This window comes from Palaemon carinicauda, chromosome 9 (genome assembly GCF_036898095.1).
Source record: "Palaemon carinicauda isolate YSFRI2023 chromosome 9, ASM3689809v2, whole genome shotgun sequence".
In the NCBI taxonomy this organism is placed as follows: Eukaryota; Metazoa; Arthropoda; class Malacostraca; order Decapoda; family Palaemonidae; genus Palaemon; species Palaemon carinicauda.
This window is the reverse complement of record NC_090733.1, coordinates 143,389,310-143,414,397: the sequence shown is the minus strand read 5'-3', so window position 1 is coordinate 143,414,397 and position 25,088 is coordinate 143,389,310. Positions and strand designations below refer to the sequence as shown.

The 25,088-nt window shown below is 33.3% G+C and overlaps 2 protein-coding genes across 3 annotated transcripts in view; one reads left to right on the top strand and one right to left on the bottom strand.

The window, feature by feature from the left end:
• Positions 1 to 23,967, bottom strand: part of LOC137646681 (circumsporozoite protein-like) — a 26,845-nt gene extending 2,878 nt beyond the window's left edge. The window contains exons 1-2 of the mRNA XM_068379788.1: positions 23,877 to 23,967; positions 13,777 to 13,978 (exon numbers count right to left, since the gene is read on the bottom strand). Of these exons, the coding sequence (XP_068235889.1) occupies positions 13,777 to 13,978; positions 23,877 to 23,967 (293 nt within the window). The remainder of the gene's footprint in view (positions 1 to 13,776; positions 13,979 to 23,876) is intronic.
• Fbxo42 (F-box protein 42) overlaps positions 1 to 25,088 on the top strand; it is a 193,178-nt gene that overhangs the window by 123,093 nt on the left and 44,997 nt on the right. The window lies entirely within an intron of this gene.

Genomic DNA, 25,088 nt, shown 5'->3' with positions numbered 1-25,088 from the left:
AATTATAAATTAAACCATATAAATCAAATTAGACGTTATGTCGATGATACATTTGTTCTTTTTAGAGATAGACATCATGCCACTTTGTTTTTAGAGTACATAAACTCATTTCATTCAAATATTAAGTTCAAGTTGGACTCAGAACATAATGATCAACTTTCCTTTTTAGATATTAAGATTTCACGTTGTAATGGTGCATTTAGTACTGGCATTTTTAGAAAACAAACTTTTACAGGACTTGGGTTAAACTTTTTTAGTCACTGTCCGATTTTATTTAAAGTAAACTCATGTAAAACATTAATTTTTAGAGCTTTTAATCTTTCTTCAGATTGGGGTAGATTCCACGAGGAAATTAAATTTTAAAATCATATTTTATTAGGAACTGTTATCCATGTGACGTGTTTGATAAATTTACAAAACAGTTTTTAGATAACTTTTTTATTCCGAAAGCCACCGTACTAAATGTACCAAAGAAGCAAATGTATGTGTCTCTACCATTTATATATAACTATTAAAATGTTAAATGTAAACTTGATAAAGCTCTTTCTAATTTGTATCCTTATGTTAATTTTAAGTTTGTATTAAAAAATCCACTATCCATAGGCAGCATGTTCACATTCAAAGACACTCTACCAGATTTGATGCGGTCCTATTTTGTTTATTTATACAATTGTCCTAAATGTAATTTAGGAACTTATATTGGTTGTTCCAACCGTCTCTTGAGGATCCGCATTGACTCTCATAAAGGAGTCAGACACCGTACAGGTTGTATTTTAAATAAAAAAGAATTTTCTTCCATACGTAATCACGCTCAAGAATGCAAGCAATTAATTAACTATTCTAATTTCAAAATACTAGCCCAATCCCCCAATAGCTATTCTCTACCTACCCTAGAATCTCTTTTCATTAAACAGCTATCTCCTACTCTCAATCACTCAACAATCTCTGTATCTTTACATATTGCCTAACGACTTTCCCACTTAATCTTCAAACCATTACTTACACGCTCTAACGTCTAAACCTCCCCGTGCTTCTATGTCTCAGTCTTGGATTTTTTTCCATACTAATTTAGGAGTGTTTCTTTCTTATCCAGAGTTTATTTTATTTTGTCTGTTTTTTTTCTTTTTTCTTTTATTCCAGGTTATTTCTGTGTATTATTGTTTTGATTCCCATATCTATGATGTTTTGTGAATTCTTCTTTAAAGTTTTCTGTGTATTTGTTCTGATTTTGATATTGCTCTTTTCCTATAGCATGCATTTAATGTTTTAATGTTTTAATTTTTAATTTGATTTATATGGTTTAATTTATCATTTTTTAGTATATTTCATCCACTTCATTTTTTAAGTATTTCGATGTATTTGTTATAATTCTTGCCTTTTTAACAGAATTCCATTGACTATTGACTATTGATATGTGTTTTACATTCCTTTTTTAGCTCCGACGATGGGAAATGTTGTTCCCGAAAGCTTAGCCAATAAACTGTCCAAATGCTGAAGTATCTGCTTTCCTTCGCCTTTCTACTAAACCTCAAGCTTTCTAGAAGCGAAAATGCCATTATATATATATATATATATATATATATATATATATATATATAAATATATATATATATATATATGCACACACACACCACACACACACACACACACACACATATATATATATATATATATATATATATATATATATATATATATATATATATATATATATATATATATATATATATATATATATATATACAGTATATATATAATTAACGATGAGTTTGAATTCTTGCCAGAAGCGACGTATAAATACATGAGAATCTTTAATATAAGATATAATTCATTAAATCTGAGAGGGGTGGAAACGAATATCATTTTTAAATAAATTAAAAATATCAAATATTGATTTAGAGATTAGAAGTAATTATGATATGATAGCCATTATTATTATTATTATTATTATTATTATTACTAGCTAAGCTACAACTCTAGTTGGAAAAGCAAGATGCTATAAGCCCAAGGCTCTAATAGGGAAAAATAGCCCAGTGAAAGAAAGGAAATAAGGAAATAAGTAAACGATATATGAAGTAATGAACAGTTAAAATATTTTAAAAATAATAATATTAAAACAGATATTTCAAATATAAACTATGAAAAGATTTATGTCAGCCTGTTCAGCATAAAAACGTTCACTGCAAGTTTGAACTTTTTGAACAATCCAATTACGAAGATCATTCCACAACTTGATTACAGCTGGAATAAAACAATATTACAAAGAAATATTCAAAGAAATTTCTGACGTACTAAAAGAAATCAATAAAGTTATATAGTTAGGAAAACATTTATACTGCTACAACAACACAATTTCAGCTGTTTCTTGACCACTGCAGGTCAAAGGCCTTAGATGTGTCCTTATTCATGTCTGAAGTTTAGCCAACTGATTTGTGATTTGTTTGTGTATATTTATAATGTATATACTATATATATATATATATATATATATATATATATATATATATATATATATATATATATATATATATATATATATATATATATTAATTGTCTCGTGTGTATAGTCGTATATGAATTTTCAGTTTCACATCATAGCAGCATATTCAGCTCCCTTGACCATGTATTACATTTGTCTTTCTTTATAAAAGTAAAGTGCACAGATATGACATTGAAGAAATATTTTACCTTATAGAAACTCTCTCTCTCTCTCTCTCTCTCTCTCTCTCTCTCTCTCTCTCTCTCTCTCTCTCTCTCTCTCTCTCTCCTTAATTACCGAGAATCATGCAAGTGTGAGTCAACGATACAGAGGTGCCACTCAAAAACAGTGTCATCAAAAGAATGCCTCTCCCCATTTTTTTTTTATGAAGTAGGAACGCATGATGGCATTTCGATATCAGCTGCACCACCAACAGCATCAATTGGGGGTGCATTGCACTTATCAAAAACAGCTGCAACAGCTGCAGCAGCTACTGCATTGGTTCCTCAAACTGCAGGTAAATCTCTACACTTGAAGAAGGGTCAATACGACATGGGTGATATAGAAGCCCTTATGAGGTGACGTCTGTCGTGGTGATATTATTCGTAGTATTTTTTTAAGTCATGTTATAATATATAAATGAAAGCTCAGTGTAGATTCATAAAGAATTTTATGACACGTCTAAATTTGAACTGTAATTTTCACTACACTAAATATTATTATTATTATTATTAGTAGTAGTAGTAGTAGTAGTAGTAGTAGTAGTAGTAGTAGTAGTAGTATTACTTGCTAAGCTACAACCCTAGTTGGAAAAGCAGGATGCTATAAGCCCACGGGCTCCAACAGGGAAAATAGCCCAGTGAGGAAATGAAATAAGGAAAACTACAAGAGAAGTTTAAGAATAATTAAAAGGTGGACTTTGGGGTTAAAGTATCTTTTATAATTATATAACATCTTTTCAAAAATTTTTGTTTTCGTATGCCAAGATATTTTCTTATGATAGATAATGAATATGGCAAGATATTCTCTAATCTAATGTTGTTACTGTCCTTGAAGTATTTTAATTTGATTGTTTATTCTTATCGTGTAGTTTATTTATTTCCTTGTTTCCTATCCTCACTGGGCTAATTTCCCTGTTGGAGCCCTTGGGCTTATAGCATCCTGCTTTTCCAACTAGGGTTATAGCCTAGCTTGAGATAATGATGATAAATGATAATGATAGATAATGGAATATAGTTTTTCATCTTACTTTCTTCCTGTTTTCCATACTACTCTTTCTCTTTCTTCTCTCATCCATCCGTTTCCCCTTTGCGTTCTAAAAGGGCTTTGATCTACTTGTCTCCAACCTGCAAATACATCCTCATTTCCAGTGATGTTTTTATAATCCCCTAATTATCATTATTATTATTATTATTATTATTATTATTATTATTATTATTATTATTATTTGCTAAGCTACAATACTAGTTGGAAAAGCAGGATTCTATGAGCCCAAGAACTCCAACTGGGAAAAAATAGCCCAGTGAGGAAAGGAAAATAAGGAAATAGATAACGACAACCGGGTCACAGCTGGAATAAAACTTCTAGAATAAAGGAGAAGGAGAAGGCTTAGAACTAAGATAGTTATTAATATACTAGAGAACTTAGTTCTCAAGAATAAACTAGTAATCTTAACTACGCAATGCTGACTTACTTATGACATTTGCAACCTGATGTTGAGAGAACGTAAGTGATTGATCCTGCAACTATGTGCCACGCCTTAAGGTAGAATAAGAAAGAAAGAAAACGGAGTGCGGTATAACTTTAGTAAAATGAACTTGGGTTTGATAACTAGATTGCTGGATTTTAAGAGGGTTTCTTTCCTAAAGTTTATTAAATCAGTGAAATAGAGATATGCAATACGATATAAAAATGCACATTCATACATATTTTACTTACTTTACTTTAAGGGTTGTTTTTCTAGTCCTACTCTACAGAATCTTCGGTCATTTTATCATATGCATTCTGAGACATTCATCATTTCACATCGCACACTGCTCGATTATTGTCAAATCCACACTATCGAAGTATTTAGAGAACAAGAAACTCTCCAGTTTCCTCTTGAAATCCTTAATATCTTCAGTCTTTCGGATGTCTAGTGGGAGATTATTATATAGTCTGTGTAAAGGATGTAGAATAGCTGGGTGTTTAAGGTTGAGCTGAGAATGATCTGGTCGATTTTAGGATTTAAGTTTAAGAAGCTATTTTAAATGTAAGAAGAAAGATTCCAAGTTCTCGATGGGGTTACACTGAGATAGGGTTTCAAGCTGAGGTAAATTTTCTAAAGAAAGAGTTAAAGGCGCCTTGATTCCTGTATGTAAGGGTAAGAAATTCTTTATATATATATATATATATATATACAGTATATATATATATATATATATACAGTATATATATATATATATATATATGAATGAGTGTGTGTACATATGAACACACGCACACACACACATATATATATATATATACATATATATATATATATATATATATTTATATACATACATACAGAGAGAGAGAGAGAGAGAGAGAGAGAGAGAATTTTGTGACATTAATTACCCTCAAGAAAAATGAGCTCGGGACTTTATCTTCATTTTCCTTGCTTATCAGTATTTCGGTCATTAATATTAGCGCTGACATCTTCTTAAACGATCACCTAATTAAGTTTGTCCTTAAGGATTTGGTGATGTATCCTAGACGCATCTTGGCTTAATGCCTATATCCTATATTCAATTCAATCCATTCCTAGACGCATCATTAACTGTGGTTCATTATTTGAAAGGATAAAAGTAACTCTTATTAGCGACATTCTCTCTCTCTCTCTCTCTCTCTCTCTCTCTCTCTCTCTCTCTCTCTCGTTTTCCTATAATGCATCATTTCCCTAGAGATCAGTTTACCTCTGTCTTACATTCTTCTTGTAACTCCAAATTGGTAAAGTTAAACCACAAGTAACTTAACAAGAATTTGAAACTTTAAACGTTACTTTTCTGAGGCGTCTTTATTCTTTAAGTACTGTTTACAAAGTGTAATGCCTTATGTCAGTTTACTCTCGTTAGCTCTTTGTCCCGACCAATTCCACTAGGTTTGTTATCTATTTTCATAGATATTAGTGTGATGTTAATATATATATATATATATATATACTGTATATATATGTATATTTATATATATATATATATATATATATATTCATCTTATTTATTACCATCTTGGGTCTTAGCTATATTCAACATATAAACAGTTACCTTGAATTAATAAGTATATTGTGTGTGTTGTTTTTATACAGTGTTAAAAACCGTAATTTTAATCGGAAATTCTCCGTAAAAATATACTATTCTCAGCCGTATTTCAGTAAAATACAGGCGACCGTAATTTTACATTACTTTGTTATTATCTTTTACGGGTTGGTGACCGTAATATCACTCCTTTGCGTCAATATATCCTTTTTAAACCGGTAAAACTCCTGGAATATCACTCCTTCACGTCAGTATATCCGTTTTTAAAACGATAAAATTCCTGGAATATCACTCCTTTAGTCAATATATCCGTTTTTAAAACGATAAAACTCCTGGAATATCACTCCTTTAGTCAATATATCCATTTTTAAAACGATAAAACTCCTGGAATATAACTCCGTTAGTCAATATATCCGTTTTTAAAACGATAAAACTCCTGGAATATCACTCCTTTAGTCAATATATCCGTTTTTAAAACGATAAAACTCCTGGAATATCACTCCTTTAGTCAATATATCCATTTTTAAAACGATAAAACTCCTGGAATATCACTCCGTTAGTCAATATATCCGTTTTTAAAACGATAAAACTCCTGGAATATCACTCCTTTAGTCAATATATCCGTTTTTAAAACGGTAAAAAATCCTGGAATATCACTCCTTTAGTCAATATATCCGTTTTTAAAACGATAAAACTCCTGGAATATCACTCCGTTAGTCAATATATCCGTTTTTAAAACGATAAAACTCCTGGAATATCACTCCTTTAGTCAATATATCCATTTTTAAAACGATAAAACTCCTGGAATATCACTCCGTTAGTCAATATATCCGTTTTTAAAACGATAAAACTCCTGGAATATCACTCCTTTAGTCAATATATCCGTTTTTAAAACGATAAAACTCCTGGAATATCACTCCTTTAGTCAATATATCCATTTTAAAACGATAAAACTCCTGGAATATCACTCCGTTAGTCAATATATCCGTTTTTAAAACGATAAAACTCCTGGAATATCACTCCTTTAGTCAATATATCCGTTTTTAAAACGGTAAAAAATCCTGGAATATCACTCCTTTAGTCAATATATCCGTTTTTAAAACTGTAAAAAATCCTGGAATATCACTCCTTTAGTCAATATATCCGTTTTTAAAACGGTAAAAAATCCTGGAATATCACTCCTTTAGTCAATATATCCGTTTTTAAAACGATAAAACTCCTGGAATATCACTCCTTTAGTCAATATATCCGTTTTTAAAACGATAAAACTCCTGGAATATCACTCCTTTAGTCAATATATCCGTTTTTAAAACGATAAAACTCCTGGAATATCACTCCTTTAGTCAATATATCCATTTTTAAAACGATAAAACTCCTGGAATATCACTCCGTTAGTCAATATATCCGTTTTTAAAACGGTAAAAAATCCTGGAATATCACTCCTTTAGTCAATATATCCGTTTTTAAAACGATAAAACTCCTGGAATATCACTCCGTTAGTCAATATATCCGTTTTTAAAACGGTAAAAAATCCTGGAATATCACTCCTTTAGTCAATATATCCGTTTTTAAAACGGTAAAAAATCCTGGAATATCACTCCTTTAGTCAATATATCCGTTTTTAAAACGATAAAACTCCTGGAATATCACTCCTTTAGTCAATATATCCGTTTTTAAAACGATAAAACTCCTGGAATATCACTCCTTTAGTCAATATATCCATTTTTAAAACGATAAAACTCCTGGAATATCACTCCGTTAGCCAATATATCCGTTTTTAAAACGATAAAACTCCTGGAATATCACTCCTTTAGTCAATATATCCGTTTTTAAAACGATACATAACATATAACCCTGGAATATCACTCCTTTAGTCAATATATCCATTTTTAAAACGATAAAACTCCTGGAATATCACTCCGTTAGTCAATATATCCGTTTTTAAAAACGATAAAACTCCTGGAATATCACTCCTTTAGTCAATATATCCGTTTTTAAAACGGTAAAAAATCCTGGAATATCACTCCTTTAGTCAATATATCCGTTTTTAAAACGATAAAACTCCTGGAATATCACTCCTTTAGTCAATATATCCGTTTTTAAAACGATAAAACTCCTGGAATATCACTCCGTTAGTCAATATATCCGTTTTTAAAACGATAAAACTCCTGGAATATCACTCCGTTAGTCAATATATCCGTTTTTAAAACGATAAAACTCCTGGAATATCACTCCGTTAGTCAATATATCCGTTTTTAAAACGATAAAACTCCTGGAATATCACTCCTTTAGTCAATATATCCGTTTTTAAAACGATAAAACTCCTGGAATATCACTCCGTTAGTCAATATATCCGTTTTTAAAACGATAAAACTCCTGGAATATCACTCCTTTAGTCAATATATCCGTTTTTAAAACGGTAAAAAATCCTGGAATATCATTCCCTTACGTCAATATATCCGTTTTTAAAACGGTAAAAAATCCTGGAATATCATTCCCTTACGTCAATATATCCGTTTTTAAACGGTAAAACTCCTGGAATAAATGTTGCCAGGTATTTACCGATTTTTAATGCATATTTTTAACAGTGTAGATATATCTTTCTATTCGATACTCTGCATGTTAAAAATATCCTTTCAATTGCGAATGAATTTATAATTTTTATATATCCCGATAGATTTCTTGATTTTTCCAGATTTTTCCTGATTTTTCCTGAGATACTGATGAAACACTTCTTATTTTTATTCCCATCCTCCATGAGCGACTTGTTTTCGTCCCAACTTCATTTAGACGGAATCTGTTTTCGAAGATCTAGTCGCAACAGATTAATCAACCGAATCCGATTTCATCCCTCGCAAAAGATCGTTGGCTGCCGATTGATTTATTAGCTGATGGAATCAAAAGAGATGCTGACTGAGCAGAATCGAACTACTGCCTTAACCACCTGTAGGCGCATCACACGTGAATTAACCCTTTTACCCCCATTGGACGTACTGGTTCGTTTCACAAAAGTCATCCCTTTACCCCCATGGACGTACTGGTACGCCCTTGCAAAAAAAAAAAAAAAAAAAAAAAAAAAATTTTTTTTTTTTTTTGCATATTTTTGATAACTTTATGAGAAACTTAAGGCATTTTCCAAAAGAAGGAGACCAACCTGACCTCTCTATGACGAAAATTAAGGCTGTTAGAGCAATTTAATAAATATATATTGCGAAAGGTGCTTGAAAAAAAACGCCTGGGGGTTAAGGGTTGGAAAGTTCCAAAGAGCCTGGTTGTAAGAGGGTTAACTATAAAGTGGATTTTGGGCCTTGGAAATATCCCGCTTAAAGGATTATGTAATTACAATAAAAACGTTATATAGTAAATAAATTACAAACTTTGTGGAATGATTAATAAGAAAATGATAAATTGAAATAAATATAGACCTATTTTTCCCATGATGTTCATCGAACCAGAAAGACAAAAGAACTGAAGTCATTTCAGCAAGAAAGCGAATTGGTCATACGAGACTGATTCGTTGGTTTTTAACGTGCACATGACATGGGATATTTCCTAAGAGCAGTGAGTGTGACACGGTTTTTACCATGAAACATTTTCCTCTGCTTTCTTTTTAGAAAACAAAGAAATTTGTGGTTTGATCAGAAAACTGTCTTGACATTTTATAGGTTTCTGAGTTTCTTTGTTTTTGAGATTTTTTAAGAAACATAGGTTTAACTAATAGGGTTGTGGTAGCCGATGTGGTAACGTCCCTGATTGGTGAAGGCTAGACTGGATTCGAGTCCCGCTCAAACTCGATAGTTTCATTTGGTCACTGCAACCTCACCATCCTTGTGAGTTAATGATGGTGGTTTGGGGGACCTTATGTGTCTATCTAATGAGTCATCAGCAGCCATTGCCTGACCCTCCTTGCTCCTAGCTTGGGTGGAGAGGGGGCTTGGGCGCTGATCAAATGTATATATGGTCAGTCTCTAGGGTATTGTCCTGCTTGATAGGGCAATGTCACTGTCCCTTGCCTCTGCCATTCATGAGCAGCCTCTAAACCTTTAAATTGTGGTTTTCATTTATAGTAGGTTTTTGTTCTCATTTATATATGGATAATTAAGATTCAATTATTCATTTACGAATTTATTTTAGCCATCTCTGTAAGAGTAATGTTCTACTTAATTGGGGTGGATAATAATAATAATAATAATAATAATAATAATAATAATAATAATAATAATAATAATAATAATAATAATAATCCCTTTAAAAGTAGGTTCGTTTGGTAATAATATATATATTTTTCTAAAGTGCTTATATTATTCTTCATTCAACATTTGTCAGTTGTGACTTTTAAGTCACCATCGTCATTATTATTTTTAACTTCTTTTTGAGTTTATATGAATCCAAAACCTTAAATACTCTTTACACATCTTTGACAATAAGGAAAGGCTATTATATTATAAATTGTAATTGTGATTCTTGTACTTTATATATGCGGTTGGACTTTCATTTTTTTTTTTTTTTTTAGATTCAGTTCAGTATTGAACAGTTGCAAATTTGATTGATAATATCCCAGCAACTCTATTTTATTTTTTAAGGGGATAGAACTCACACTTATAAAGATTTACATTAATAAAAAGGTAAACATTTGGCAACATTTATTCCAGGATTTTACCGTTTTAAAAATGGTTATATTGACGTAAAAGAGGGATATTTCGGTCATCAACCCCTAAAAAATAATAATAAAGTAATGTAAAATTACGGTCGCCTGTATTTTACTGAAATACGGTTGAGAACAGTATATTTTTTACGGAGAATTTACGATAAAGATAACGGTTTTTTTTCTAACAGTGCATACAAGGTAAAATAACTGAGAGAGAGAGAGAGAGAGAGAGAGAGAGAGAGAGAGAGAGAGAGATTAGTACACTTGGTTTGACTGCAATAGCGTACTGCTTCATCATCACAGGCTACCGCAAGTTAGAAAACAATTGTTGACAGATTCTAAAGGCCATCTGCTATTGTTAACAACCCTGAACATATTTTTTGATTTACGTGCCTCCTTCTGAAGTTCAAACGTTATTCTGAAAGCCTCCCTTTCGTGTTTTTTATTTTTTATTAATCTTCCTTCATATATATATATATATATATATATAGATTTATATATATATATATATATATAGATTTATATATATATATATATATATATAGCTCCGTTCAGTACAATTTGCGCCCTATATCAGAAGAAATATATTATGAAATAAATTGTGAAGATTAAAATACATTTTCATATCTCATTGGGAAATAACGGATTTCTGGAAAGGGGAAGGTTACGATATTGTGCACTGTTAAAAAACCGTAATTGGAAATTCTCCGTAAAAATACTCTTCTCAGCCGTATTTCAGTGAAGTAAGGCGACCGTAATTTTATTTTACTTTGTTATATTCTTAAAGTGTTGGTGACCGTAATATCACTCCTTCACGTCAATATATCCGTTTTTAAAACGGTAAATATCTGGCAACATTTATGCCAGGATTTTTAGCTTTTTTTTTTTTTCTTTTAACGGCAAATTTTCAAGTGTGGGAAAACCGAGACAAGAGAATGTTCCAAGAGTAAAAGGAAAAAATAGATCATCTAACTAAATCATCCGCTGATCTCGATATTATTGTTTTGTGAAGGTGCAACCTAACGGGCGCTATACGTGATGAAGGAAGTGGTCGTTCAGCTTGGTTACCTTTTGAAACATCATTCTTATTAGCGGTAAAATTTCGTATTTAAGGTGAGCAAAACACCCTATACTCGGCAATTAAAATGGTTCGCACTCCCCATAAGATCGGCGTCAATGACCTTAAATGTCAATCAATCAACTCCCCTTAAGAGATTAGTTCATCAAACTTTTAACTGGGGTCCACAAGGCACCAGAAGATGAGATGGAGGATTCAGGCCTACATGGTTGAGGACTATGAAGCGCGAAGTAGATGATGAGTGGAGACATATTGAATTAAAAGCTCAAGATAGAGACGACTGGCGAAATCTAACCGAGGCCCTTTGTGTCCTTCGCGTCAATAGTCGTAGGATATGATGGTGATGATGATAATGATAATAAATAAGAAGAGGATGGATAAGACAGGAATATCTGGGTCGTTAAACAAAATACGGGATTTTTAAGAAAGAATAGAAGTATAAGTAAGCAAAAAGTTAATAGGGAGCAACGGACAAAACTAGTTTTTTGAAGCTCGCCCTGCCTTTTCACGTGTGTGTTTTTTTTTCTATCTTTATTTTATTTTATCTTTTATTTTTTTTTACTGCTAAGACCGGTAGTTGTAGAACTAGTAGTAGCTGTTGTTGTGCTTCTTACAAATAAAGCATTATAATAGTAGTAGTTGCTGTTGTTGTTGGTGTTGTTGTTGTTCTTCTTCTTCTTCATCTTCTTCTTCTTCTTCTTCTTATAAAAGAAAAGCTTTTCACCTTTTTTTCACCTGTACAGTGAAATCGGTATGATTTAGAAAATTAAGAATATGATTGTCATTAATACTGTTTATACATGCAAAATATCTCAATAATTATCTATACGAAACGACAAATTAAATTTTAATCCTTAAATTAATGTTAATATTATATGTATTAAAAGTATCATAGATATACATTATACAACCATTTGATGGAAAGAAAGAAATAAAAAGAGAAGCGATTAAATCTCGTACCCCTTCGCTAGATCTTCAGACTCCAATTAGATTTCAAGGTAAGGTTCCGGTCTGCTTGGCCACCAAGTGGACGTCGTTCAAGATAAATCGGTCAGCGAATGACATCAAATTGGCGTCTTAAGAGTTCCTAAATTTTGCCGAAGTCATTGTGCCTTGACCAAACTGCTTACGGCCAGCCAACGCAAGAGCCCGTGTCTTGCTATAGGCAAAACGATCTAAAACGAACGAACGATCTGACCAAATTGCTCTGGACGGACCTCTGATCTTCTCTTCTCGACCTCTAATTTATCAATGTTATTCTTTTCCTCTTGACCTCTAATTTATCAATGTTTCATCTTCGCTTTTTGACCTCTAATTTATTAATGTCTGATCTTCGCTTCTTGACCTCTAATTTGTGAATGTGATTCTTTTCGTCTTGACCTTTAATTTATCAATGGTTCATCTTCTCTTCTTGACCTCTAATTTATCAATGTCTGATCTTCGCTTCTTGACCTCTAACTTATCAATGTCTGATCTTCTCTTCTTTATCTCTAATTTATCAATGTTTCATCTTCTCTTCTTGACCTCCAATTTATCAATGTCTGATCTTCGCTTCTTGACCTCTAATTTGTGAATGTGATTCTTTTCGTCTTGACCTCTAATTTATCAATGATTCATCTTCTCTTCTTGACCTCTAATTTATCAATGTCTGAGCTTTTCTTCTTGACCTCTAGTTTATCAATGATTCATCTTCTCTTCTTGACCTCTAATTCATCAATGTCTGATCTTCTCTTCTTGACCTTTAATTCATCAATGTCTGAGCTTCACTTCTTGATCTCTAATTTATCAATGTCTGATCTTCACTTCTTGGCCTTTAGTTTATCAATGCCTGAGCTTTTCTTCTTGACCTCCCAATTTATCAATGCCTGATCTTCTCTTCTTGACCTCTAATTTATTAATGTCTGATCTTCTCTTCTTAACCTCTAATTTATCAATGTCTGATCTTCTCTTCTTAACCTCTAATTTGTCAATGTTTCATCTTCTCTTCTTGACCTCTAATTTATCAATGTCTGATCTTCGCTTCTTGACCTCTAATTTGTGAATGTGATTCTTTTCGTCTTGACCTCTAATTTATTGATGTCTGAGCTTTTCTTCTTGACCTCTAGTTTATCAATGATTCATCTTCTCTTCTTGACCTCTAATTCATCAATGTCTGATCTTCTCTTCTTGACCTCTAATTCATCAATGTCTGATCTTCTCTTCTTGACCTCTAATTCATCAATGTCTGATCTTCACTTCTTGATCTCTAATTTATCAATGTCTGATCTTCACTTCTTGGCCTTTAGTTTATCAATGCCTGAGCTTTTCTTCTTGACCTCCCAATTTATCAATGTCTGATCTTCTCTTCTTGATCTCTAATTTATTAATGTCTGATCTTCTCTTCTTAACCTCTAATTTATCAATGTCTGATCTTCTCTTCTTAACCTCTAATTTATCAATGTCTGATCTTCTCTTCTTGACCTCTAACTTATCAATGCCTGACCTTCTCTTCCTGACCTCTAATTTATCATATCATTCTTTTCATCTTATCTTGATTAAGATAATATTGTTAACCAGTTAGGAAGTGACGTCACATTTTGTAACTTGACTTTTGAAGGCCTTTGCAACTTGATTAAAAAATAGGTCGTGTTCATGAGATGAACAGCCACGCCCTCAGCTTCCACGTGATCAATTTATTGCCAGTAAAAAAAGAAAAAAGAAAAGTCCATAGCATTTTCGATAATTGATCTATAGTGACTAGTCATGCGCCAGTCATCCATAGGTCATTCAATTAATTGTTATTGTCTTGTATGTACTTTAGGTCCTTGGCCGCATTTTTTCTGTTAATACTTTTGTCTTTTATCTTTTAAAATCAGAATATTTTAGTTAAATTATTATTATTTTTATTATTATTATTATTATTATTATTATTATTATTATTATTATTATTATTATTATTATTATCATTATTGTTGTCGTTATTATTATTATTATTATTATTATTATTATTATTATTATTATTGTTGTTGTTGTTCTTGTTGTTATTATTATTATTGTATTTATAGTGTGAGGTTCCAGGTTACATTCAGCTTCCCTAGGAAGCCATCACTTTCTTCTTCTTCTTCTTCTTCTTCTTCTTCTTCTTCTTCTTCTTCTTCTTCTTCTTCTTCTTCTTCTTCTTCTTCTTCTTCTTCTTCTTCTTATTATTATTATTATTATTATTATTATTATTATTATTATTATTATTATTATTATTATTATTATTGGACACTCATTCTCATTTATTCTGAAAATGGCAATATAGAATAAGAATCCAGATGATAATTCACCTAAAATTTGACGCAGATTCTATTAATGATGATGATATGAATAAGTAACTGAAAGCTGAAATTACTGAACGCTAAAAAATATAACAAAAAGAGATGTTTGAAAAGTGGTCAAGAAAACAATCCAAATTGAAGACTATGGTCATTCAGAGTTCAAAAGTTTGTAGCAAAGTTTGTGAAAAAAAAAAAGTTATTATTACCAATCAAGTTACGACACCGATGCTTCTAGCAACAGCAAATAACAACATTGAAAGAACTGGATGCAAAGTGCCCCGGGCTCTTGTATTTACACAAGTACATAATAAGCTCCCACGAAACATCCGAATAATTGAAGACATTAAGGCTTTCGAGAGGAAACTGAAAACTTTCTTATTTCAACAGTCATACAACAGTGACGATTTAACAATACGCGATATGAAACGTTAAATACTCTGAACGAACAAGGTAAAACGACAGTGGAGGTCCTGTAGAGAGTGGGGTTCCCCTGCTGTATGGAACCGGAAAAGCAGCCGTTAAAGTAAGTATTTTATAGAGACTTAAGTAAACTGTCTTTTTCTCAGAGACGTGTTAGCATCGTCGATTGCTGGAGAATTTAGATGAATCCTTTCGTCCAGATGTTTGCGTAACATGTACGCTATATGAAATGGAAATGTTAGATGTCTTAGAAAATTAAAAAGAGATAAATGTGGGAAATGTTGCGATAGTGTGGAGGAAATTAGATAAAATTTTGTATATGAATGAAGCAACATTTGTTATTAATTTTAAAATCGTCTATCAGATCATGATTCAACGTAGAATATTTGGATGGAGCAAGAAAATTAATAACAAAATAAACAAAGCAAAAAAAGAAAAAGAGACGATTATAGGAGCTAATGTTTAAAAAAAAAATTAGTAAAATTTTGAATTAATTTCCGCGAAATTTGAACGCAGTGATCTGTTTTGTATATGACAGTTTTTTAAAGTATGAAAATATAAATACGAAGCCTTCACCTAAATTAATAAAATTAACGACGATGATGAAAGAAAAATCAAGCCATATATCAGTGTAGTGAAATTGATATTACTGTATGGACATGAGTCATGATATGACAATGAAACAATCTCCAATAGATTTAGATTTGAGAACAAAACCCTCAGAAGAAAATTAGGAGTTAAAGCACAGGATTAGAAATGAAACAATAAGAGATTATTCGAGTGCCATATGTGGCTGAGATCATGATGAGGGATAGAGGGAGATGGTTTTGACATGCTCTTCGCACTCCCCAAGAGAGATTAGTTCACCAAACGAATACTGGGCTCCACAAGGCACTAGAAGAGTTTGAAGACCCAGGCCTACATGGCTGAGGACTATGAAGAGCTCGATGGTTTCTTGTAGTATCTACAGCCTCACAATCATTTCGAGCATAGGTTGGGTGGTTTCGGGGAGCCTATAGTCTACCTGATGAGCCATCAGCAGCCATTGCCTGGCCCTTCATGACCCTGGCTTGGGTGGAATGGTTGCTTGAGCGCTGATTATATATATATATATATATATATATGTGTGTGTGTGTGTGTGTGTGTGTGTGTGTGTATAGGTAAATAGATGGATAGATAGATAGATAGATAGATATTGTGAATATATGAATATATATCACTAGCACTCTTTGATTTCAATCAATGTAAATATCACCCACGAATGGCATTTAATACCGAATTCTATCTTGGGAATATATATCCACTTGGATTTTTTTTTAACGACCTTTAAACCCATGAATGAAGAAACCACAGACCTCACACTCTGTTCAAAACTATCTCTCTCTCTCTCTCTCTCTCTCTCTCTCTCTCTCTATGAATGATGAAACCACAGACCTCACATTCGGTTCAAAACTCTCTCTCTCTCTCTCTCTCTCTCTCTCTCTCTCTCTATGAATGAAGAAACCACAGACCTCACATTCGGTTCAAAACTCTCTCTCTCTCTCTCTCTCTCTCTCTCTCTCTCTCTCTCGGGTGTGAGAGTAAAGGAAGGGAATCTAAAACTACTGAGGCAATTAAAAAAAACGTCCAAGTTAATTCTTCTGCAATCCCTTAATGAAATCCCCCATGTAAGAGGATTCGATTCTGTCTATATACGTTCCAATCCTCCGTAATTAAAGTTGCATTTCGTCACTAACTCCATCCATTTTTCCTAACATTTTTATAGATAGCATTCATACATTGTGCTTATTATTTTGCTGGTAAATTTAACAAAACGAGTTCCTCTCTATATACGTTTCAAATTCCGAGCATTTTTACCTCTGGAAAAAATGTAAAAATGAATATATTAAATTGGTATTATTTCCTTAATACTTCTAATACTTGATCGTTTCGAAGAGTTTGCTTCACTCTACGTATCACATTACACGTATTAAATCCATCAAGCCAAGAAACTTCACCAAAGGTTGGAAATTGAGCCACTTAAATACAGCTTCACTCATGCACAATCCATAACCGCTCGTATCCTGGGTTGGGAGAAGCGCTTTTGAGAGACTGATCCTGGCCTTTTTTCTTCAATTCATTTTTTTTTTTTATATTCTTTGATTAAATTATTTGAAAAGCCGTCAGTTCATCATGCAGGCTAATGGTGATTTTCTATATCCATCTACAATGTTACAAAAACCGTAATTTTTATCGGAAATTCTCCGTGAAAATATATGGTTCGCAGCCGTATTTCAGTAAACCACAGGCGACCGTAATTTTACCATACTTTTTTATTATATTTTACGGGATGGTGACCGTAATATCACTCCTTCACGTCAATATATCCGTTTTTAAAATGGTAAAAACTGGAATAAATATTGCCAGGCATTTACCGTTTTTTAATGCAAAATTATAAAGGCGTATCTATCTATATATCTTGCTCGTTTTTGTCTTCCTGTTTTACCAATTTCTATGTGAAGTTCCCGTTTCATATCATAATTTTTGCATACTTCGTCTCAGAGTTGAAAACATCCCTTATAAAGAGGTCAGGCTGAATCTTACTCTGGTAAAAAAGTAGCACTGCCAATTTCTGTTGAAAAGAGATAGCGTTGAAACCTTATGAGGAAAAAGGCTAAAGTCGAGAGCTTAGTTGAAAATAATTTGCAAAATCTATCTATTTAAATATGTAAATGCCTACACTGTTAAAAATTTGCCATAGAAAGCTGTGAAAATCATGGATTAAATGTTGCCAGTCATTTACCGTTTCAAGAACGGTTATATTGACGTAAAGGGCTGATGTTACGGTCACCAACCCGTAAAAATATAATATAGTAGGGTAAAATTACGGTCGCCTGTATTTTACTGAATTACGGCTGAGAACAGTATATTTTTACGGAGAATTTCCGATTAAAATTACGGTTTTTTTTTAACAGTGTATCCCCTGGGCTTATAGCATCCTGTTTTTCCAAATAGGGTTGTAGCCTAGCAAGTAATAATAATAATAATAATAATAATAATAATAATAATAATAATAATAATAATAATAATAATAATAATATATGTACAAATTATGAAGAACAGTGATTGATATTTCGGAGTTATCTCGTATCACAGCTACCTGGGCCAGTAACGCTAAAAAGGATAATTTGGGAACTGAAGTAATTTCGATAAAATCAAAGGGAATAACAGGAATTCTGAAAGAACATTTGGCCAGTTGGAAGCTGATATCAAGTAAGAATAAGTAGATATAACAAAGTTTAAGTGAAGATAAATGGAACAACTTAACACCTTTTCAAACACCATAATAAATAATAATAATAATAATAATAATAATAATAATAATAATAATAATAATAATAATAATAATAATAATAATAATACAAATTCTTGTTTATTACTAATGTTTTCTTGGACGTTCAGGGCATAGGAAATTGAAGGATAAGACCAGTGTTTATTTAATGTTGCTTCACATTCAACATATTTTTTTGCTTAATGATTGACTGGTTTTAAGAATTCAGTGTTGCTATACATGGTCACACGCCTTGCATTTTGTGTGAGGAAATTGTGTGTGACGATACATAAATGGGCGGGGGTTGGGTGGGCGTTCATTCACCCCCCCCCCAAATGTGTTATTAAAAGAATCACTTACCTTACCTATCACCCGATCCACACCAAAACAAAAACACAGACGCACACAAAAATAAAAAACATATTTGACTATCGGGCCAAAGCTGTCATTTTGACACAAAAACAAAGAAAAAAACACCGACAAGTTATTGTGTTGTTTCGTGCATGTATATGCAGACTTCAAAGGTCGCTCTAAATTCGACCAAAGGGGGGCAGCGCCGTTTGATTGAATCTCTTTTGAATAGGGGGACGCCTTTGCCAGCGATCGTTGTTATTTGGCTCCCTAATTCCGTTTATTACCGCCTCGGTGTCAATGGCGCTGCTTGTTGCTTGTTGCCGGACTAAACTTCGGGGCTGTTGTAAACTTGCTTCTTCTCGTGAAAAAAAAAAAGCCGTCTTTGGTTTTATACAATATAGTTTTCTTTATCTTGAATACGTTTACGTGCTTTAAAGGTAGTAGGTTGGCTAGGGCAGCCACCCGTTGAGATACTACTACCGCTAAAAGTTACAGGGTCCTTTGATTGGTCAGACAGTACTACATTGGATCCTTCTCTCTGGGTACGGTTCATTTCCCCCTTTCCCTACACTTACACCGAATAGTCTGGCTTATTCTTTACATATTCTCCTCTGTCCTCATACACCTAACAACACTGAGATTACAAATCAGTTCTTCTTTTCTCAAGTGGTTAACTACAGCACTGTAATTGTTCAGTGGCTACTTTCCTCTTGGTAAGGGTGGAAGAGACTCTTTAGCTATGGTAAGCAGCTCTTCTAGGAGAAGGACACTCCAAATTCAAACCATTGTTCTCTAGTCCTGGGTAGTTTCATAGCCTCTGTGCCATGGCCTTCCACTGTCTTGGGTTAGAGTTCTCTTGCTTGAGGGTGCACTCGGGCACACTGTTCTGTCTTGTTTCTCTTAATCTTGTTTTATTGGAGTTTTTATAGTTTATATGGGGAATATTAATTTTAGTGTTGTTGCTGTTATTTAAAATATATTTTTCCTTGTTTCCTTTCCTCATTGAGTTATTTTCACTGTTGGAGCCCCTAGGCTTATAGCTGCCTACTTTTCCAACCAGGGTTGTAGCTTAGCAAGTAATAATAATAATAATAATAATAATAATAATAATAATAATAATACATAAGGATATATGCATGCATACGAGAGGAATGTGTTTTTCTGTTAGTTTGGCCTCTGTGTGAATTCCTTTCTCATTAGATAATAATAAACAAAATGATGTTGACAATAAAGTCCAGAATAGTAAAATAAAATGATAATGACAATAATAATAATGATAATAATAATAATAATAATAATGATAATAATAATAATAATAATATTATTATTATTAATATTATTATTATTGTTATTAATAATAATAATATTATTATTATTACCATAAAAACAATACAAACAACAACTCTAATAATAACAGCAATAAAATCAGCAACGCTCCCAGGTCTTTAGAAATGTAAACAAAAAAAAAGAATAAGGTCCAACACAAGACGACCCAGGAGAAGTATCTCTCAATCCATAGCTATCATTTTTTATAGTGTTCGCGTTAAAGAACTTAAAGGCAAAGCATTATAGCTCCCGAACTCTTGGAATGCTGTCTGGAATTGGTTTCGAGAATGGGAATATTTTCATACCAATTTCACGATTCCTGATTTCTTCTGTTAAAGGTTTAAAGGCCGCTCATGAATGGTAGAGCAAGGGACAGTGACATTGTCTTAACTATACTCAATTTATTTTATTGAGGCGCATTTGCACTGACTCGCGGCGGTGCCCTTTTAGCCCGGAAAAGTTTCCTGCTCTCTGATTGGTCAGAATTATCTTGTCCTACCAATCAGCGATCAGAAAACTTTTCCGAGCTAAAAGGGAACCCTTGCGAGTCGGTGCAAATCTGCCTAACTAAAAAGAATTGACTATAGCAGGTCAATGCTAGGACCAGGGAAGGCCAGCGATGGCTGCTGATGACTCGGTAGGCAGACCTATAGGCTCTCCCAATGTAACTCCCCCCCCCCATCCTTAGCTAACAAGGATGTTGAGGTTGCAGATACTACTAAAAACTATCAAGTTTGAGTGGGACTCGATCTCCCGTCCTGCAGAACGCTAGTCAGGGACGTTTTCAATAGGCCACCACAACCTATAAGGATGTGGAATCATAAATTATTCAACATGATGATCCTGTTTTTATTTTTGTTGGGGGGGGTGGGGGGTGGGGGGGCTTTTCAGGATTTAGTTACTTGCACACACACACACATCCATACATACAAACATACATACATACACTCACACACACAATTATGAAGTTTACTAGTAATATATTAGCAGGTTTACAAAAGGATAAATAAAGACTAGAAAAGGCTATATTTATAAAATCCGCTTTCCAAGATATTATCAAGACCATAATCCTAATTCTTTGAAGTTTGCACTTAGTTCTGTATTTTTCGTATTTTATATTTCAACGTGATCAAAATTTTCACTTGCTTATTGTTTTCATATCCGTTTTGCCTGATATTTGAGCTGATTCCAGTATTGTCTTCGGGCAGATTTTATCATAATTTTTATATAGATTTCAATATTTAGTCTATTTTGGAAAGGCTATCATTAAGCTAATTTAAATGGAATATATTCTATCATCATGGTAATACTTTACTATTCTACACTTATAAATTTGCCGTAAGAAAACGGTAAGAATCCTGGCATTTTCCGTTTTAAAAACGGATACATTGACCTAAAGGAATGATATAACGGTCACCAACCCGTAAAAGATAATTACGGTAGCCTGTATTTAACTGAAATACGCCCAAGAACAGTATGTTTTTACGGAGAATTTCCTATTAAAATTGCGGCTTGATACAAACCAACTAAAACTTGAAACCTCTTTTGTTCTTTTCTATATATTTTCAGCCAACTTTTCTGGTACTTTTCTCTCTTTCAAACACCAAATCGCTAACCCGTCTTGTTTTATCCTAATTCCTTCTCTTACTCTAAAACTGCACGGTAAAGATTCCAGTTACCTTCCAGACTCTTTACCTATACCTGTTTTATTAGAGCGACTCGATCAAGCGTAGGCCTACATCTCCCTATAATTAAGACGTATAACTGTTCACTAATCTTCACAATCGCCTTATTAAGATTTATTAGGGTTGGATATAAGAAACTACACAGTGATAAAACTATTCACGTGTGTTAAAGAATGGATCAGAGTACTCTGAGGTGGTTTGGTCATGTAGAGAGATTAGTTGACAGTAGGTTTGTTAAGAGGGTATAATTCGTAAGAGCTTTGAGGTAGGACGAGAGAAATGCCTGAAAAAAAAGTTGTATGGGTGATTTGAAAGACGTATTGGAAAGGAAGAGCCCAATGTCGAAGAAACATATGAATGTGCAAAATAAAGATGAACGGCGCAACTTTTTAAGGGTAATTTAATGCACTACTAATGGGCCTTCTGTGAAGAATCAAGAAGTGACTAATGCTGTGGAAGTTTATCTGCACATGGGGTTCATCCATGATTCAGCAATTACTTTCGTTGTTCTCCAGAGCCATCCACTGTTAAGGGAAACGATAGGCTGTTGAATTATTATTATTATTATTATTATTATTATTATTATTATTATTATTATTATTATTATTATTGACTGTATCTGAATCTCCTTTCATGTCATCTAAGACAATTTAGATATACAGTACATTCTTAAGCAAGGTAAAATAATGTATAGGTAGTAGGTTGGGATACTACCGCTAGAGAGTTATGGGGTCTTTTGACTGGCCAGATAGTACTACATTGGATCCTTCTCTCTGGGTACGGTTCTTTCCCTTTGCCTTCACAGACACCGAATAGTCTGGCCTATTCTTTACAGATTCTCCTCTGTTCTCATACACTTGACAACACTGAGATTACCAAATAATTCTTCTTCACCCAAGGGGTTAACTACTGCAATGTAATTGTTCAGTGGCTACTTTCCTCTTGGTAAGGGTAGAAGAGACTCTCTAGTTATGGCAAGCAGCTCTTCTAGGAGAAGGACACTCCAAATTCAAACCATTGTTCTCTAGTCTTGGGTAGTGCCATAGCCTCTGTACCATGGTCTCCCCCTGTCTTGGGTTAGAATTCTCTTGCTTGAGAGTACACTCGGCCACACTGTTCTATCTAGTTTCTCTTCCTCTTGTTTTGTTAAAGTTTTTATAGTTTATATAGGGAATATTTATTTTAATGTTGTTACTATTCTTAAAATATTTTATTTTTCCTTTTTTCCTTTCCTCACTGGGCTATTTTCCCTGTTGGGGCCCCTGGGCTTATAGCATTCTTCTTTTCCAACTAGGGTTGTAGCTTAGCATTTAATAATAATAATAATAATAATAATAATAATAATAATAATAATAATAATAATGTACAATCATTAAAATAATTACTATAGATAGATTACTTGCCATGTAGCCAGTCTCTAAATACTCAAAAGTTACGTTCAGTTGAAAAAAAAAAAATTACCCAATTTATTACTTTGATCTTTTTCGTCCACCCATTCACGATCAGAAAATGTTTAGTCACTCCAGTAAAAAAAAAAAAGAAAAAAAAAGAGAGAGAGAGAGAGAGAGAGACAGCTAAGCTCTTCACAAGACATGTTTCTGAGAACATTTGAAAAGCGAGAGGAGGGACTGAACACGGAGCACAACAAAGCCAAGGACGAAAAAAAGGTTCAAGCGCAACATTTTAAGTCTTAAACTTCTCTTGTGAAGTGGAACCACCCGACATAAATTAGTCTTAATGACTCTCATTGTCACGGAAGCAGTGCTTGAGGACATGCGCTGCTTACGTCTTCTTGAAAGCACTTCTCTCGAGAGTCAACACTCCTTTATTTCCGTGATTTCTCCACGGTGACAAACATTCTGTAAAGAGAAGATGAATGAACGCGTCCACGTTTGAGATTGATTTTACAGCTTCTTCTTCTTCTTCTTCTTCTTCTTCTTTGTCTACATCTTTTCCCACTTCTATTAGGGGTCGATGTTTCTGGTCAGCTTTCTCCATCTACCTCTGTCCCACACCTTATCAGCGGTTAATCCCTTTGATCGAAGGTCATCCTTGATACAGCGCTGAATTATATTTTCTGTGACGTACAGCATGATTTTGTTTTATTTTAGTATTTGTGTAATGATACTATATTTTTATCGATAAATCCATCCTCAGATGGAATATTTTAATCCTTTCAAATATTTTTTTTTTTTTTTTTTTTTTTTTTTTTTTTTTTTTTTTTTTTTTTTTAGGTTCACCTGTTGTGTAGTTCTTCGCCTATCGTAGATTCACTATGGGAATTGTGTTTCTTGTCAGTCAAATATTCCCTGCGTAGTTTTTCCGACGTTTTTTATCATATTCTTCGGCATTAATTGCATTGCCTAATCATTTTACTATATGTAGTTCCTTGAAATAGTAGAATGAATAGTGAATGACTATTATATTCTTCCAGATCATATTATTTGCTATCGGATAAGGTTTAAATGCCACTCATGAATGGCAAAAGCTATGGACAGTGACAGTGCCATAGACACTGACCGTATATCCATATGATCAGCCTCCAAGCCACCTCTCAATAATAAGAATAAGCTTAGAAGCTTTGCACCTATCTATAAAGAGAAAGAGTGCCCGCAAACTTATTTTGCGGAGTGAGCAATAAGGAACCAGGAACCAGGAGGGGAACCCATGCTAGGACCAGAAAAGTCCAAGCAATGGCTGTTGGCGTCTCAACAGGTAGGCCTATACGCTCCCTAAACACGCAATCCATAGCTCACAAAAAGATGGTGAGGTTGCAGACACTGCAAGGAACTAACAAGATTTACCTTGACTCGAACCCCAGTCCGGCAGAGCGCGAGCCAGGGTATTTAAGAGTGACGTATTGAACTTGCATGATTATTATTATTATTATTATTATTAAGCTACAACCCTAATTGGAAAAGCAAGATGCTATAAACCCTGGCGCCCCAACAGGGAAAAGTAGCCCAGTAAGGAAAGGAGATAGGGAAATAAATAAACGATATAAGAGGTAATGAATTATTAAAATGAAAATAAAATAAAAACAAAAATAGAATAAAACAAAGGATGTCTGCATAGCATTATTAATTTCTTTCAGGTGTCAATGGAGTTAGCTGTTCGTTTCAGGCATCATCATTCTCTCTCTCTCTCTCTCTCTCTCTCTCTCTCTCTCTCTCTCTCTCTCTCTCTCATCCATTCGTCATTGTACTAAAGGTTA